The sequence below is a fragment of the Fistularia commersonii genome, chromosome 25 (genome assembly GCF_037954325.1).
Source record: "Fistularia commersonii isolate RoL2024-O1a breed Wild chromosome 25, RoL_Fcom_v1.0, whole genome shotgun sequence".
Taxonomy (NCBI): Eukaryota; Metazoa; Chordata; class Actinopteri; order Syngnathiformes; family Fistulariidae; genus Fistularia; species Fistularia commersonii.
In genome coordinates this window covers 9,664,468-9,681,556 of record NC_141308.1, presented here as the reverse complement: position 1 = coordinate 9,681,556, position 17,089 = coordinate 9,664,468, and the positions used below count along the sequence as shown (strand labels likewise).

Genomic DNA, 17,089 nt, shown 5'->3' with positions numbered 1-17,089 from the left:
TTTATTTTTTTAATATTATTATTAATATTTCCCTCCATGAGCTGCCATGGGGGAGGGATTTGCGTGTGCCAGTGATCCTGGGAGCTACATTGTTGGGAGCTTTATGCCCCTGGAAGGGTCACCCAAGACAACCAGGTCCCAGGTGATGGACCAGACAAAGCGTGGTTCAGAAGGCCCTCATGATGAACACAAACTTTGGACCTAGTTCTCCCTTGCCCATACGCAGGTCACTGGGCCCCCCTCCCGGAGCCAGGTCTGAGGGCAGGGCTCGATGGCAAGCGCCTTGTGGTCGGGCCTTCATCCATTGGGCTTGGCCGGGCACAGCCCGAAGGATCGACATGGGTCCCCCCTCCCCTGGGGTCACCCCAACGAGATGGGCAAAGGGGGTCGGGTGTAGTGTGAGCTGGGCGGTAGCCAGAGTCGGGAACCTTGGTAGTCCGATGCTCGGCTGCAGACGCTGGCTCTTGGGACATGGAATGTCACCTCTCTGCCGGAAAAGTAGCCCGAGCTAATGCGTGAGGCTGAGATTCCAACTAGATATAGTTAGATTCACCTTGACGCACAGCGTGGCGTCCGCCGGGTTGTTGAACCTGGAATCCAGGAGGAGCAGTGTGGTTTGCGTCCTGGTTGTGGAACAGTGGACCAGCTCTATACCTTCGGCGGGGTCCTCGAGGGGGGGTGGGAGTTTGCCCAACAGTCTATATGTATTTAGTGGATCTGTAGAAGGCATTTGACTGTGTCCCGTGGGCAATCCTGTGAGGGGTGCTCTGGGAGTATGGGGGTTCCCTGTTTGGTCCCTGTATGGTCGTGTCGGAGCTTGGTCCGCATTGCCGGTTGTAAGTCGGACCCGTTTCCGGTGAGAGTCGGACTCCGCCACGGCTGCTTTTTGTCACAGATTCTGTTCATAACTTTTATGGACGGAATTTCAAGGCACAGCCAGTGCGTCGAGGGGTCTCTGCTTTTCGCAGATGATGTAGTTGGCTTCATTGGCCCATGATCTCCAGTTCTCACTGGAGCAGAGTGTGAAGCGGCCGGGATGAGGATCAGCGCCTCCAAATCCGAGACCATGGTGCTCAACCAGAAATGCCCACTTGGGGTCGGAGAAGAGGTCCTACCCCAAGTTGAGGAGTTCAAGTATCTCGGGGTCTTGTTCAGGAATGAGGGGCGGATGGAGCGGGAGAGCGACTGGCGGATCGGTGCAGCGCCTGCAGTGATCCGGACTCAGCGACACCGGTCTGTCGTGGTGAAGACAAGCTGAGCCAAAAGCCAAAGCTCTCAATTTGCCGGTCGATCGACGTTCCCACCCTCACCTACGGTCACGAGCTGTGTATAGTGACCGAAAGAACGAGATCTCAGATGCAAGTGGCCGAAATTAGTTTCCTCATTTTCCTCCGGACTCTCCTTGAGAGATAGGGTGAGAAGTTCGGTCATCCGGGAGGAGCTCGGAGTAGAGCCGCTGCTCCTCTGCATAGAGAAAAGTCAGATGAGGTGGCTCGGGCATCTGGTCAGGATGCCTCCTGGGAGAGGCACTCTGGACATGTCCATCTGGGAGGAGACCACGGGGAAGACACAGGACACGCTGGAGAGACTATGTCTCCACGGCCCAAACCACAGGTTTGCTCCGGCTTCTGCCCCCGCGATAAACGGGGGGAAGGTGGATGTTTAAATCTTCGTAATCTGCTGACATTCCATTTTGACTGGTGAGTTTTTCTAATTTTTTTTTTTTCATACAGGTTTTGGGAATTCAATTACTGTGAACAAATCATGCTGTGACCTGGGGTTATGATGTCAGAGGTAAACAAAGATTTCATTGGTCTGATGTATCTTTGCACAGAGGGATTGTGTTGCAGAAGAGGTGCCAGAAGAAAAAAAAAAAAAAGGACGCCCTGCTCGCATGCGGTATCGTTCAGGCATTCAGAAGAAGCCACAGAATCAAATGTGCACCATTCTGCGGTATTTGTTATGAAACTGCTTTTATTTGAGAAAACCAGAATGGGCCTCAAGTGTGTTTGCTGTTCATCATTAACAAAGACTGACTGACTTTATGGAAAACATTTACTCAAATACCCCTTTTATTTACTGATAGTTAAGTTTCCAAATAGGTTACAAACACTAAACATAGCTGCATTGTTCATATTCTACGCAACAAGTACATTTGTGTCTGCCTGGGAAATTCAAGGCATTACTGTAAAACAACAACCTTATCTTTGAGTCACGTCCGCTGGGCCACGTGTCGTCTGATACTGCAGGTCAGGCGAACTCAGAGCCCTTATTGTTTACCTGGTGAAGTCAAACCGACCCCTGTAGTCATAATAAAGCATTTAGAATTAATTGTAATAATGCCAATTGTACAATTTTCCAGCCGCTTTTATGGAGAAGGTGGTACTTTGGTGTCAAACATATCCCACATGCGATGCACAGATCTCAGCCCGATATCCCTTACATTGTGACGCAGCTGGGCTGTTTTCCTCGTCTCACCCTTATGATGCGACGTGATATTTTCATATTGTGCGGTTTCCCCCCTTCTCTTTGTCTCTGCCTGTGCAGGCCCTGCCACTGCAGCGCATGTTGAACATCTCCTCCCACGCACTTGCTCAGTTTGACACACCGGAGAGCAAGAGAGCTGCTCTTTCTCTCCGTCTGTTCGAGTCATTTATTGATTCGGGTTGAAAAAAATGAATAAAACGTCGAGCGCCGTGTCGATAAGAACACAGCGGAATCAGGTAATGCAGATTAAATCGGATTATTTACAAACCTCGACCGGTAAAAGTGTGTCTGACACTCGCGCCATGTGCAAGTCGGTTAACTGATGTCTGCGAGGATGAGATTTTGTAGGTGTCTGATTGTTTTCAACCGCAGGAGCGGCGGGTTCACTTCATCCTTGTGTCACATTTACTCATGTGTCGCGTCAAATCTTAAGTGTGTTTTTGCAAGTGTCTAACGTGTCATCTCCGAGCTCCTCAGGAGTGATTTTGTTTTTGCAATATGTATTATTCTTTAAATAATGACGGCAGCTCGGTCTTGATCGCCTCCCAAGTCGCCTTGGGGATTTTCCCTTCCATGTCCGAACGATTCCCGAGCCGGCTGCGTGACGGGTAAAGAGCCCCCGTGGAATCAGCGCAAATGTCGGGCCTGTGCCATGTCCTTAAACGTATCGTGAGTAATGTGATTTGACACAGACAAGCGCCTCACACAGACTCGAGATCGACTCATATTATTTAAATTGGGTAGATTCCACGGCAACTAATTCTCTTGTAAGGGGTAAATGGAGATGGTTAGAAATGACACGGTCATCAAATATTTATTAGCAATTGGAAATTGGAAATTTTATGGACATTTTGAAATAGCACATCTCACTCTGGGGACTGGTAATCCGAAATAACCAGCAGTATTACAAAATGAATATTTTGGCTTCATTTTTTTCTTCTGGTTGGTTTGTTTTGACAATATCTACGATAATCTCTTAGGCTATAGAGCAGGTTGTAACGGACTCCATTTGTGCATTTTAAAGTACTTTCGGTTGCCTAATAGCGAAGGCTCCGGACGTTCGTGTGAGAGGAACAACATCTCCAGGGGGGAAAAAAATAGGTGACGTCAAAGCATTACACTAACGCAAAAAACTCTGGTATTTTCCAAAAAACTGACGGCAGAGACGTCAAAAATGAAACCAAAACTTCCTTCCTAATGATTTTTGGCCACGGCGTCATTAGAAACAGTTGTAAAATACTGAGCAAGAAAAAGAAAACAAGCCCTCCCTGTAGACAGGACCGCTGGGCTAGCAACTGTGTCTTTTTTCATGTCAGTTGATGAACATTATTCCAAAATAAGTCATATTAGCGATCCCCCTCACCCCCTAAGTATTTGCCCAACCAGATTATATAACAGTTGCTACGTTTTTAACTTGCATTTTAATGCAAAACACACTAGCAGAAACAATGGCGTATCTATGACTCCCGCCATGTTTGATAACCAGATGATTTGTGACATTTTCTGGGAAGGACACATCCTGTTATTGTCCCGATGCCACATTTTGAAACACACGCACACACACACACACGCACACACGCACACATACGCACAAAATACATGCAAAAAGCCGTAGAGGAAGCTGACTGCCTCATCTGATAGTTTCTAGTTTCATCATTTTCGTCACGGCGAGGCAGAACCGTCGCCTTCGGCCCACTTCCTTCCCCATCTGTCTAAGCTGATCTCTGCCATTTACATCCGTGCCTGTACTTTTATTGAATTACCCTGGAATGCCCCATATTACCTCCTATTTCTCCCGCTGACTGCCCAGTTGACTTCACTTCTTACTGTCAATCCAACTAAAAACAAACAGCCTCGGGCGAATTGGAACTCCAGGAAGACATTTGTTTTTATAAAGTGGGTATGGAGAGAGCAGGTTTGTTTTGCTGGAAGTGGTTCTCTTCCTCCCCGCCTTGGCCCCGGGCCGCAGGCCATTTCAGGGGCCTGCCTGGCAGAGCGCAGAAGGAAGGTTAACTGGCTGACAACTGGATCCAATGGCTGTAGGTACCTCCGGTCCGGCCCGAAACCAGACAGTTCACAGACACCGCCACCGGAGTCGGGGCAGTCTTGCTCCTACCCGGCTGACGTCATCCACCGACAGACCACAAGACTTGTGTTAGAGTTTCAAACAAACTCCCTGCCCATTGCCACGGCAGGATGGACCACCACCATGGAAAACCAGAGTCTCCGTCTGAGCTGTATTTACTGTAAACAGGCACAGCAGTCGTACTGAATCTAAAGGAAGAAGAGGATGATTCATGTTTCCTGTTGTCACCTAGAAATAAACAATCTAGCAAACACAATGAAAAGCCACAAAATTCCTTTTCAACCGGCGACATATATTTCAAACAGGCGGCGCTTGAAGAGCATTTTATGTCAGAACCGTGATTGATTCCCCGCACACGTTGATGAGACACTCGCAGACACCCTGTGTTTTAAGGGGAACGCGCCAGCTTTTTAGGGATCCATAAAGTAGGACGGGTAGACTGACGCCTTTGAGTGTGCGGTCAGGAGTCTGCCGTTTAGCTCTGAACAGTTAATGGTACACTTCCTTTGTCAGCGGTCGTCAACTACACAGAACAATGACTGCAAAACACCGTTACACATGTTACGACCCACGCTTTCGGCACATGGTGATATAATAACGTTCAATAAGACGGCGTTTAATGTTTTTCAAGCTTGTAAATAGCCAGAGCCACTTGCCTTAGAGAAGCATTTCGTGCAGTCATCCGACTCGGCGGTTCGTTCAGTGGAGGCTCCACCTGATGAGAAATATCACTTAGGTGGTTAGAAAGATAAATGGAACGACGATCCAGAAGTAGTACATTATGATTTCTTCTTTCGTATTGGTGGGTCGTTCGCTCAATGGAGATCAGATTGGATCCGACAAAAATAACTTTTGTCTTTTTTCCATAATTTAAAAGGGTCCAAATCATTTGTTTCAACTGCCTCACACAAGATCATTTATCAGCTCATTCTCAGTGAACACCCGTTGGCTTTAAGGCTTCGCATAATGCATTTTTTTAGGAAAAGATTTGAAACCAACTTTGAAAATGTAACATGTACACATCTATATAAAAATATGATAAATTTATTTTTTAATCAAATTTTTTTTTTCAATTAATTATTTATGAATAAATAAAAAAATATAAAAAAAAAAGATTTTTCTGTCAACACGTTCTGTGGATGGAAGTTCACTCATTCAGTTGGAGGAAAAACTGCACATTTAACCTGTGAATTTCTCTACATGCCGATCCTCCATGAATAACATTAAAAGTAAATAATATATGATCAATATTTCAAAGTGTATTAACAACATTTGTCTCTCCCCATATGAACAGGAGTGATTAGACATTGACAGGAACTAGTTGGTTTCACTTGACACTGAAATTGAGATAACATCAGCTCAAATCCGTAATCTTTAAAAGTCCTGCTTCTTTGGTTTCGTTGAACACGAAGAAACATCTGTCATCTCTGGTTTCATGCTAAGGCTGCCCGGCTCGCACTCCGGTCGATCACGTATTTCAGATGTTTATCTCGTTGGGTCAAGGTGCTCACGGCCATGGGAGAGTGAATGCCCTCCGGGCTCCGCACATAGCATCGCTATCTCTACCCTTCCTGTTTACATTGCTGGCTCAGTGTCCGGTGGCATCAAACTCCGGAGGGGAAGGTATGTCGCTGGTGTCACTGCAGAAAAAGCAAAAAAAAAAAAAAAAAAAAAAAACGCACCTTATTTTCACATCACAGTGACACAAATAGAAGCGAGACACGGAGAGGAATACCATTCGGGGTGTATTAAGTTCACCTGAATGCAGCCGAGTGAATCACCGGGGTTCTCCTACGTTTATCGAGCTCTCCTTGGGATTTTAATGTTCATAATTTATCTTTTGTTGTCGTGAGACCTGTTCTCTGACTTAACCGAATTCCTATCTAGAGCAGCAAATGACACGAGTAGTAATAAAATTAAGCGGATATGGCAGATTGAGCTTATGGTCTGTATAAGAAGTCTTTATTCAAGCCACACTGATTGATTAGTCTAATTATTATACTATTTAATAAGGGATATTAATATTACAGAATGTGAACCTGAACCTGGCTTTTAGGGGAGAAAGAAAACTTATTTAGTATACCATTCAATTTTTTTTTTACACATTCTTAAATTTGAGTATCAGAAGTTTAAATCAGTTTGAAAGCTTTTATTAGAGAATAAAATATGTATGTAATTGTCCAGATTTTACTTTATCTCTCTTGGTTTCCTCAATTACCTCAAAAACTTGTCTAAATAAAGCTGATGATCGGAAACTAAGATGTAAAATTGACTGTCTCCTAGGAACAGGGGGAAAAATAAGAAAAAATGACACACACACACGCGCACACACACACACACACACACACGTAGATATTTTTGTGGTTAAAGATGTTCCAACAATAAGGCACAGGTAAGAGCGTTTTGTAATGCATCCCCATTTTAATAGTCTGATAGAAAACATTTGCTGAGCACAACATATAACCATTTTACCATATATTGTGAGGGAAATAAACAAAAACAAAAAAAAAAATTAAAAATGTAAAAACATTGGAACAATGTTACATATTTCAGCAAAAATCCCTATAGCTCTACCATGACCCGTCACCGCTTACAATACTGCAGGAGAATTCCTTCATAAACCTGCTGAGAAAAACAAACAAAAACAAAAACAAAAACAAAGTAAAAAAAACAAAAACAAAAGCCAAACTTCTTTTGCACCTGAAGGGAGGTCTTGTGGATTCAGACTGTACAAAATCACACACTTCAAATTGTCAGGATCAAACTGCAAAACGTCATGTCATGGTCTGAGAGCAAAATAGGTAAATACAATAAATCAGAACCACCGGATAAGTTCAGTCAAACTGACCTGCCATGTGGTAGTGCATATAAATAACAAATATACAGTGAATATAATAAGTCAATATCAATATTATTGTTTACAAGGAAAAGATAATAAATACACTGTTACAAACAGCTGGAGGGTCAGCACTACACGGCTGGGTGCAACAAGATTGTGCAACTCTGAAACTTAACACACGCATGCACACTCACCCGATTGCACATTCATACACACACACACGCACGCGCACGCACGCACACACGCACACACAGGACGCCATCATGTCATGACACAATGTCGACTGACTTCTTATTCTTATAAGGTTGCACCTTACATCGTGGTACCTTTAAGGTAGGTGTTCGACAGATCGACGACCAGCTGCCAATCTGTGGACATGTTCAAAGTGCGGCAAGAAAAACTACACAATTGTTGTATCACTAACAGGTGTCTTTCTAGATGTGCACACAGTCTACAGTCGTTTGAAATTAAAAAAAAAAAAAAAAAAAGTTACAGAGTAAAGTGTATTCACATGAATGGAATGCTGTTAACCCAAACAGGTGTGTTGTGGAAGAAGAACATTTTGGTGGACGCAGTTCTTTCCAAACTGGAAAAGCTCACGATTCAGGGTTTACGATAACGTTTGTCGTCGGAACGATTGCAGATCTCTTACTTAGTAATTGTTTTTTTTTGTTTATTTCAGGCTCAACTTCCAAGCCTCAGGGTTTGACGTCTTGCAGGGACTTGTTACACAAGTGGCCCCTCCAACAAGTGGCAGTGAATTATTTAAAGTGCTTTCCTTTAGAAGAGCTTTGGACTTATATATTTTTGGACTTCATTTTGATTAAAAAAACAAAAAAACCAAAAAAAAACAAAAGAAATGGACATATGAGGAACTTAATTCCTCTGGTGGTGAAATGCTTGAACTAAACTTTTTGGGACACCTTGGATAAAATGATCGTTTTGGTTCTGGATGTTGACTTTCACGGGACTCGGCGAGTCACCATCCACTCTCCGCCGCAAAGTGCAAACTGTGCCGGGAAGTCAAATGATTTATTTTTTTTTTTTTTTTTTAGAAATACATCCGCGGGACTTGAGTGAGAACGAGCTTATTACTATTGCCGGAACGTTAGGAAGACCGCGTGAGACAAAATCTGTCCTCTGTAGAAAATACGTTGCACACGTCACAGCTACATGGATGTGCTCGATAAAACACTTACAAAAAGGACATGGTTTTGTAAAAAATGAAAAAAAGGCACACTCATTTTTAGACATGTTAGAAAAAAACAACCGTTACAAATAACTTGCTGACCAGTAGCTGTGGTTGGACACTTGGCAGCGTGGCATCCAATCGGAACACAATACGAAGAATTTATGAACATAACATGTCCTCAAGTGCAAATTTGGAATTATTACTTGTTCCAGTTCATGGTTTTGTATCGTCCACTTCACCGTCTTGTTCTATGAGAACCCGCATTCACCCCTGCCCGTGCAGTCCGACAGTAGTCCACTCTCTAAAGAACAGAGGCTACTCTCTTCAGCCTCCCATCTAGGGGGGCTCAAAACAACTGCCACAGGGTTTCCAAGCCTCATCAGCAGGGGTGCCCTACATTTAGCAAGGCCCTCTTAACCACGTAGCCCTAAAGAGCCGTATTGCAGGATAGCTCTACTGCAATAAAATGAATTCAGACCCGATAATTGCTCTTCCGAACGGCATCGGTTTAGCTATGTTTCCGCTGGAGAGACGTCGCGCGTCGTCATACTGACTCCATCCTGATCTTCGGGATGGTCCCCTAGTGTCACGCTGTCGCGGCCGTCGCTCGTCTCCATGACTACGCCCTCCCCGTCCGCGTCCTGGTCGCTCAGGGTCAGTTCAAATTGAAATTTACTCCCCGCCGGCCCGCCTTCCACCTCCCCTTGCGGTATGCCCTCCCTGTCGCTGGAGTAGAAGGGGGGAGATGGGCTCTGGGGGATCATGCCCTGGTACCAGTTCCTGTTGTCTTCCAGCATGTCCAGGATATCTTGCGCGTCGGGGTGGACGAGGTCAGCCCACGTTTCCCACAGAGGATGGACGATGTAATCGATAAAGCTCACCTGAAAGACGCGAGGGTAAAGCGAAACAAAAATGACCAACCCGAAGATTTCCCGCGCGGCGGATAATTCTAAACCGAACAGATATGTATTTACCTGTGTTCGCTCCACTGAAGCCGTGTGTTTGTCACACATGGGGCTGATCTCCATCCCCCGCTCCCTCTCTCGGTCTCCCTGGTGGAAGAACTCGTCCATGATCCTGTTCGTCCATTGGCGATACAGATCCAGAGGCTTGGTGGGATTGCTCAGGTCGGCACAGTGGACCATGTTCCGAAGAACCTGCGGGACATCGGCGGTTAGGCGCGGAACTGCGGCGTCCGGGACCGCTCTTCCGAAAAGCGGCGGAGGATCGTCCCCTACCTGCATCCTGTCTGTGTAGTTGTCCAACAGGAGGACGCCCGAGCTGGTCACCTTCTTGGTTTCCACCATTGTCTTGAGGTCAGCCAGCAGACTCATGTGTTTGGACATGTCCGTTGCCAAAACCTGGACGGGGAATGAGACGGAAAATCATTCCAAAGCAATTCAGGGAAAAACCGTCGGACTCCTTCAAGCTCCGATCGGTCGGCGTCTCCTCACCATGTCTATGACCATCCTCCTGAGCGACTGCCTCTGCTTCTTGGTGAGATTTTGGAAGATGTCACAGTTGTCCTCCTGCAGTAGTTTGAAGCCCACGGCCAGGTGATGGTTCTCCAGGACCGACTCGTCGTTGTACATGAGCGCCAGCTCGGAGTCTGCGGGAGGGAGAGGTAAGGATCGCATCGAATTTAAACGCAGGTTAGATAACCGTGGCGTCCTTAAAAAACCCCACATTGCTGCATTTGAAGATCAACCCCACCAAACCGTGCAAATGTTTATGCCCGTGTTGTAAATGCAGACTAAATAAATAAGAGCCGGGGGAGAGTGTTGACTTTTGTTATGTACAAAGAGTGCTAAGGAGGACTTACTGGTGTTGATGAGGAACTGGTTGGACACTCCTGGGTGGTCTACGTCGTGGATGGCTGCGGCGAATATTGCTGCCAAGATCTCCAGATCAGTGAAGACCGCCTGTGTGTGAGAGGAAGGAAGAAGAACAGAGGATGAGCCAGAGTTAATAAACTGGCAAACAAGGTTTACAGTGGATTGGGGCTGGTTTCCACGCGTCATCCTTTCAGGCATGTGGAAATGATGTCAGTCATCTCATTAAATCGTAACAAAGAGCATCAGCCATTGTGAAAACCTTAATCCAAACTTTTCCCGTTTGAAAAAAGGTACGTCTGAAAAATAAACTCGTAAAAAATAGGATTAACTATGAAAGTGACTATATTTAACTAAGGCAATTTTTAGGACCTCAATTTTTTTTTTACTGTAACAGCTTTCCCGGTATGAACAGGAGGGATGAAACCCAAAAATCCATTGTTCCCGACATGCTCTGATGAACCGAGTCTTTATTCAAGACACGGTACATCAGTAGCAACGCCATAAAATACCTAGTCTATGCATTAAGATAAATAGTCATTCAAAATCTTGAAAAAATTGAAACATTTCAAGGAACCTACATCAAGCGCAGGTGTGGACAGGAGGATGTGAGTGGACTGGGCGACGTCGGCGGCGTGCAGGTTGTTGTGGTAGGCCACGTCCGTGTGATAATGGCTCTCCAGCGTCAACATGAAGGTCACAAAGGTGTCCGTAGGAATCTTGAACGTCCTCATGAGGTCTCGTTCCTGCGTGACACACGAACGAGGAATTTAAGTCAGAAAAACAAGCGCGGGGGAAACGAATCCCGGCGAATATTTTACGGCGCGTCTCGAAGTCGTACTAGCCCGACCGGGGACCCGACCTTCATTTTTCAGCAAACATGGAAAATACTGACTTACATAATAGAGAAGGGCCTAAGGATTTAAAGCATTTTGCTTCACTGCCAAGTCCATGCACCGGTTAGAAATGCCAACGGTTCTCCTCGGAGACGAAGGTTTAGTAATACTGTCAAGCTGAATGCAGTGTGGGCCGCCGCCTTGGACGGATCCGTATTATGAATAGCGCTTTGGGCCCGAGGTGATTGGATGAGGAGGTGGAAGATGTTAGGAGGTGAAGAGACAACACACCTGAAAGATGGTGTACATGACGCACGTCAGGGGACGGTTGTGGGAGTGCTCTGCCACCTTAAAGATGTTCAGTCCCCATTTGTTGATGTTCTCCAGGTCCTGTCGAACAGGCCAGAAAGTGTCTTAGTATTTGAGCCACACTGGCCGTCCGCTTTATTTATGCGGCTGGTTTTTTTTTTTTCTCTTCTTTTCTTTTTTTAACATACCTTCGACAGGAGTTCCTCCTGATCCGTCTTGACCCCAAAGCGATTGCTGGTGCCTCCTGTTATGCTGGGTGTGTGAGTGACCTTCCTCACCCCGCTGATCTGAGTCATCATCCCGCCCTGCTGCTGTTGCTGCTGCTGTTGCTGCTGACCCTGCCTCCTCTTCCTTTCCCTCGACTTGGGAACCGGACACGGAAGCTGCAACTCATTCTGTTTGTCTGGGGAAGAAAAAAAAAAGGGGGGGGGGGATAATTTCAGCACAGAGGGAAGGAAAGCATTTATCAGTACAAACTATTGTACTGACTCCAAATGCAAAACAACAAACAATACATTTAATAAGTACCCAAGCTTATGGTGCCGCTCCAGTGAGTTAACATGGGGATATTGTTGACCCCCCCCCCTCACACAGACACACACACACACGACAATACATGACCTCACTAGCAGTAATTCAAATTTAATTAGAATGCAATCCTTCACTATAAGATTACCCTTGCCTGTTAACAAGGGTTAATTAAAAAAAGGAAAGAAATCCAAACACTTTATATCTTATGTCTTGACCCCGACTGCCCTCGGCAATATCCCGGTGTCTGGGCGTTGAGAAACACCATCGTGTTGTCATAATGCACAGGATCATGGGAAGTTGGCCTCCGTGAAGCTGATATATAGAGGAGGGACTTCATGAAACGGGGGGGTGCACGTGATGCGGCATGTCTGTCTGCTGCAAAACATTCTCACATGCCGTATGCAGCTGACAGTGAGAGAACTCCTTCAGTCTTTGTGCGTGCGTGTGTGAGTCTGTGTTTGCACGCACCACATACACCCACAGATTTTCAGCTGCAGCCCCCAGGAAGCACAGTGAGAAAATAAATAATCGTGTTACACCTGACGCGCCAGCTGCAATGCAGATGACAACAAAGCTGGCAAACTTAAAAGACGAGCCCAGCACCTTCCTGTTCTCGTTCACGTCTCTCGCTGATTTTTTTTTTTTTTTTTTTTTTTACTGCATGGCCTGTTTTCCAACATTTTCATATATATTTTTTCTTGTCCTTTTTATACTTGTATCAAACTGAACGGAAGGTGGCGAGGCTGCAGGGCTGCCTGGCTGTGGGGGCATGTAGGCTGGTTTGCTGGCTAGTGTGAATCACTAAACACTGCCAGGCTTTTAAGACACAAGGAAACACTGCTGTCCTCGTGATGAATAATTCAGCCTCTTTGGACCTGATGGCACTGTACACACACACGCGCACAGGCACACACTGTACACAAGTGCTCCACTCGAGTGCACACACATTGCCATGCACACAAACACCCCCCCCACCCCCGCTCCTCCTCGCCCCTGATCTGTCTAGAGGGAAGTCTTCCCTGACTGCAACCCCGCCCCCACCTCCCTCCCACCACATCCCTCTGCAGTGAGAGCAAGGGGACCCTGTCTTCTTCTTCCCCCAGACCAGATCAGACTGGTTTTGAAAGCGGTGGTGCAGACATTTGTGAGTTTCTCCGCCGCTTGCTTGGCACATAGTTTGTGTAACCCTCAACATGTGTGACGTGCTGTTGGAGTCGCCCCCGAGGGAAGCTGGCTCATCTCGGTCCCACACAGCGGTGACATATCCAGCGAATTTGTTTTGGTGCAAGTGTGATTCGTTGCTCACCTAGGAAGGTGTTGGAGATGTACTCTGACACTTGGTTGCCTGAGCGACTCATCTCAGACAGGTGGCTTAGCTCCCGGTTCAGCATCCTTTTGAACTGGAGTTAAAAAAAAAAAAAAAAAAAAAAGAGATGAAAATATGCATTAGATTAAAATGGGCAGCCATATATAACCCCCTAAAAATCTCTGACCGTTAATAAAAACATTCAATTATTTTACTGCGTTTTTTTCTAAGCATGGGGATGAAGCATTTCCTGTTGTTTTCCAGTGGATTACATCCCCTGAGAATGTGGCCTCTTTAACATGCCCCATATATGGACTTGTGTTTAGGTCCACTTGATCTTGATTTGAGTTAACCACTTAAGTCACCGGACTATTACGGAGATCAACAAAGAAGTGCACGAGACACAAAACGCAGGCTCACAGTACTGAGACGTTTTCTCGAGGAATTTTAAATGCGCCAGTTTTTCCTGCGCAGCTCTTCCCCACTCAGCTCCAGTAACAAAATCATCCTAATCAGGTCCATTACATTCCAGCGTAAAACTGTAATTCAGACTACGTGTGCACGTCTTGCTTTTGAGACCACTGGCTAAGGCATTTCTGCTTTAACCGTAACCGCTCGTAAATCAATTTTCTTTGTTGTAACACAGATTCGGTCGAGGGTTGAGGTCAGAGTGCAGTTTGGATTAGAGGATTTCTAATCCCTCAAAAACAGAGGTAAGTCTCGACGAATTATAAAGAGGCGCCACACACACACACACACACACACACACACACACACACACACACACACACACACACACACACACACACACACACACACACGCGTACGCATACTCCCGGTCCTGTGGCGATTCCTTCGGGACACACCTTTATGTATCCCCAGGACACCGAGAACAGGTAGTTGGCCTCAGGCATGGTGCTGAGCTGTGCCGAGCCCCTGGCGTTCCCCAGCAGAAGCCCTGTACGCTCCTCTCTGAGTGGACCTCCAAGGCTGAGCTCAGACCGGCAGCCTGAAGCTCAAGGCTCCACAGAAATCGCCAACTTCCAATGGTCGACTATATCAAAAAACTACCCCAGCTGAAATCTACTCAGAGGGGCCACGGTGAAGCTCTACATCTCCGGGTAAATGCATCGCCTCGAAGGGTTGCCCATGTTCAAGGATCAAGTGATGGAATCCCCCTGGATGTAATCGATTTCCTTTTGTTTTCTCTTCTCGCCGCCTCCGTCCTTCCCTCTGAACCTTTATCTCCTCCAGCTACCATCCAAACGGGATCCGGCGACACGCATGAGGGAGGAGGGGGATCCAGCCTTCCAGTGCCCGGACCGAACGAGGCATGGAGGAAGGGCTGGTTCTGAGATGGGGTAAAGAAAAGGGAAGGAGAGAGAAAGGCGGAGAGAAAGAGGGGTGGTGCGCTCTAGTAGTAGAGTCCCCTGAGGTCCACAGACTGGTGGAGTCTCTCTCGCTCCCTTTTTCTGCCTCCCACCCTGCAAAGCACTGAGCCATGCACAGCAATGCAGAAAACCTGAATCTGGAGAATCCCCCCCGCATCTTCCTCTTTCTGGCTTTTTCGCTGTCCCTCCTTCAACCGCTGCAACCCCCCCCTCCTCCCACTGTGTTCACCCCCCCCCCCCCCCCCCATCTCTTTCACTCCCTCCCTTCTCAAATCACTATCCTCCGTTTGGTAATGCAGAACAGATCCAGCGCACACTGCGCAATGTGAGGCTAAACCGGTGATTATCAAATGGGTGAGGAGACGCCATGTATTTATTTACAAATCTTTGTTACTAAGCTGTAACATATGCCAAATTAACATATGCTGACAAGATTCACTTCAGCATACAGCCAATCATTATGCTATATTCCCAGTGCATTTACTTATGCGATGTTAAAAATGTTTGATTATAGCTTTGAAAACCCAGGCTCTATCCTCTCTCACTGCGGCGGAATGAAAGATGCTGGAAGACATTCTCCGTCTGCAGCCCACCAGCATACCACCAATTGCACGACAACCTGAACGCCATGGCAACAGAGTCACGTGACAACACCCCCGCCCCCCCAACTGTTCTCATGGTGGTCCCCACTCTTCACGCATTGCACTGCATCTTTCTCTCTCTCTCTCACACACACACACACGGTTGTAATCACACTTCCAATGCACAACACGCAGTAGCGTTGTGGGTTTATACAGACGGGAAAGACGCTATAACAACAGTTTATCACAGAATGTTGATTAATACATGTAATGGAAAACTGAAAGTGATGCAAAACTACATGCTAAGCCTACAAAAAAGGGAATGGAATAATGGTGGCATCAATTTGCCCAATTCCTTTTGATGGCTGATATTTATTTTTGACAGGAACAATCGGATCTTTTATTCTGTACAACGTGCCACATTCTTTCTGGTCTTTGCAGCTGTATAATAACTGTCAAACAGACGGCGAACATCTACTCCGCTAAAACTTGAATGCCACTTTCAAAGCCTTGGCTGTACTTATAACCAGACTGCCAGAGGCAGTGCATATAAAAAAAAAATAAAATAAAAATAAAAAAAAATCAAAGAGCTTGTGAGGAAAATAAAAATTGGATCATGGAGTCAAAAGGCTCTATTCCATTCAGAAAGTTTGAATTGATTCTGTAAAGCAGTAGATAAGGTTAGATTTGTGGAAACATTACAGAAAAGGTGGTTGAGGCAAAGGACCTGCACATGTCAGGCAGTCAGAGACATTTCGAGAAAAGCAAGAGGGTTCACAGCAGTGGAACTGCAGAACAGATTATTCAGTTAACACGAAACCTTTGTCAGAGAATATCCGTCATACCGAGAAAACCTTAGTATTTTGGAGAAGTTTGATGAACTGTGTCGAAAAACAACCCCACGCAGGCACACACACACACACACACACACACACACACACACACACACACACACACACACACACACACACACACACATACAAACTTGTAGTTCTCGAATAGTCCATTAATTTAGTTTATCCAAAATGAAAATGTAAAGTCAAATGTCAAAAACTTCATTTGAGAACTCTCAACACCGGTATGAAACAGTTTCACTAAATATGCAGTGGCCCTTTTTTCTCTAGTCCCGGATTGTCTTTTTATTGATCGGATTCAATTCTCACAACAGTTTTAAGCGATAAGTGGATGGATTCATTAACGGTTAAAAGAAATGATCACACAGACTGAAAATTGAATTAACAAAAAAAAAAACCAACATATATTTGTAATTGTTTTACTCCTGCCATATCTTGAAAACGAACTCACCATTTTCCAACTTGTGAGCATCTCAAAGTTTTTCTTCTGTTTTTCAGAACAGCATAATCCCATTGTCACTTGACCAAAGCCAAACGCACAAAGCAAAAAAAGAAAATCTGTAGAAAGTGCCTCGTGCGAAAACTCTTTTCAGCGTCTCAGAGTCTCTGGCTGCTTCCTCTCCGATGTGGCGTCAGACAGTATTGTGATAAAACCGACTTGACTGACTGGCCTACACAGCCCAACGAGGGGATTGATGGCTCCTCCCTCCGCAGACGTGAGGTGTGTCTCCACCTACTTCCTTTTGACTTCTACGCTGATAGAGTAATTCACTGAGGTCATTTACTGGTAGACATCCTGCTTTCTAAAACTACCCCCGGGCAACAAACAACTCAGCGGCGCTCAT

General features: G+C 45.8%; 1 protein-coding gene across 4 annotated transcripts in view; it reads right to left on the bottom strand.

The window, feature by feature from the left end:
- Positions 1-6,974: 6,974 nt before the first annotated feature.
- The window catches only part of LOC147219196 (3',5'-cyclic-AMP phosphodiesterase 4B-like), a 39,626-nt gene continuing 29,511 nt past the window's right edge, over positions 6,975-17,089 (bottom strand). For all 4 annotated transcript variants that reach the window (XM_086171921.1, XM_086171923.1, XM_086171924.1 and 1 more), the window contains 9 exons: positions 13,419-13,512; positions 11,770-11,984; positions 11,564-11,662; positions 11,018-11,182; positions 10,427-10,526; positions 10,059-10,213; positions 9,843-9,965; positions 9,579-9,761; positions 6,975-9,485 (listed from right to left, as the gene is read on the bottom strand). In XM_086171921.1, the coding sequence (XP_086028047.1) occupies positions 9,117-9,485; positions 9,579-9,761; positions 9,843-9,965; positions 10,059-10,213; positions 10,427-10,526; positions 11,018-11,182; positions 11,564-11,662; positions 11,770-11,984; positions 13,419-13,512 (1,503 nt within the window). In that variant the 3' untranslated portion in view covers positions 6,975-9,116. The remainder of the gene's footprint in view (positions 9,486-9,578; positions 9,762-9,842; positions 9,966-10,058; positions 10,214-10,426; positions 10,527-11,017; positions 11,183-11,563; positions 11,663-11,769; positions 11,985-13,418; positions 13,513-17,089) is intronic.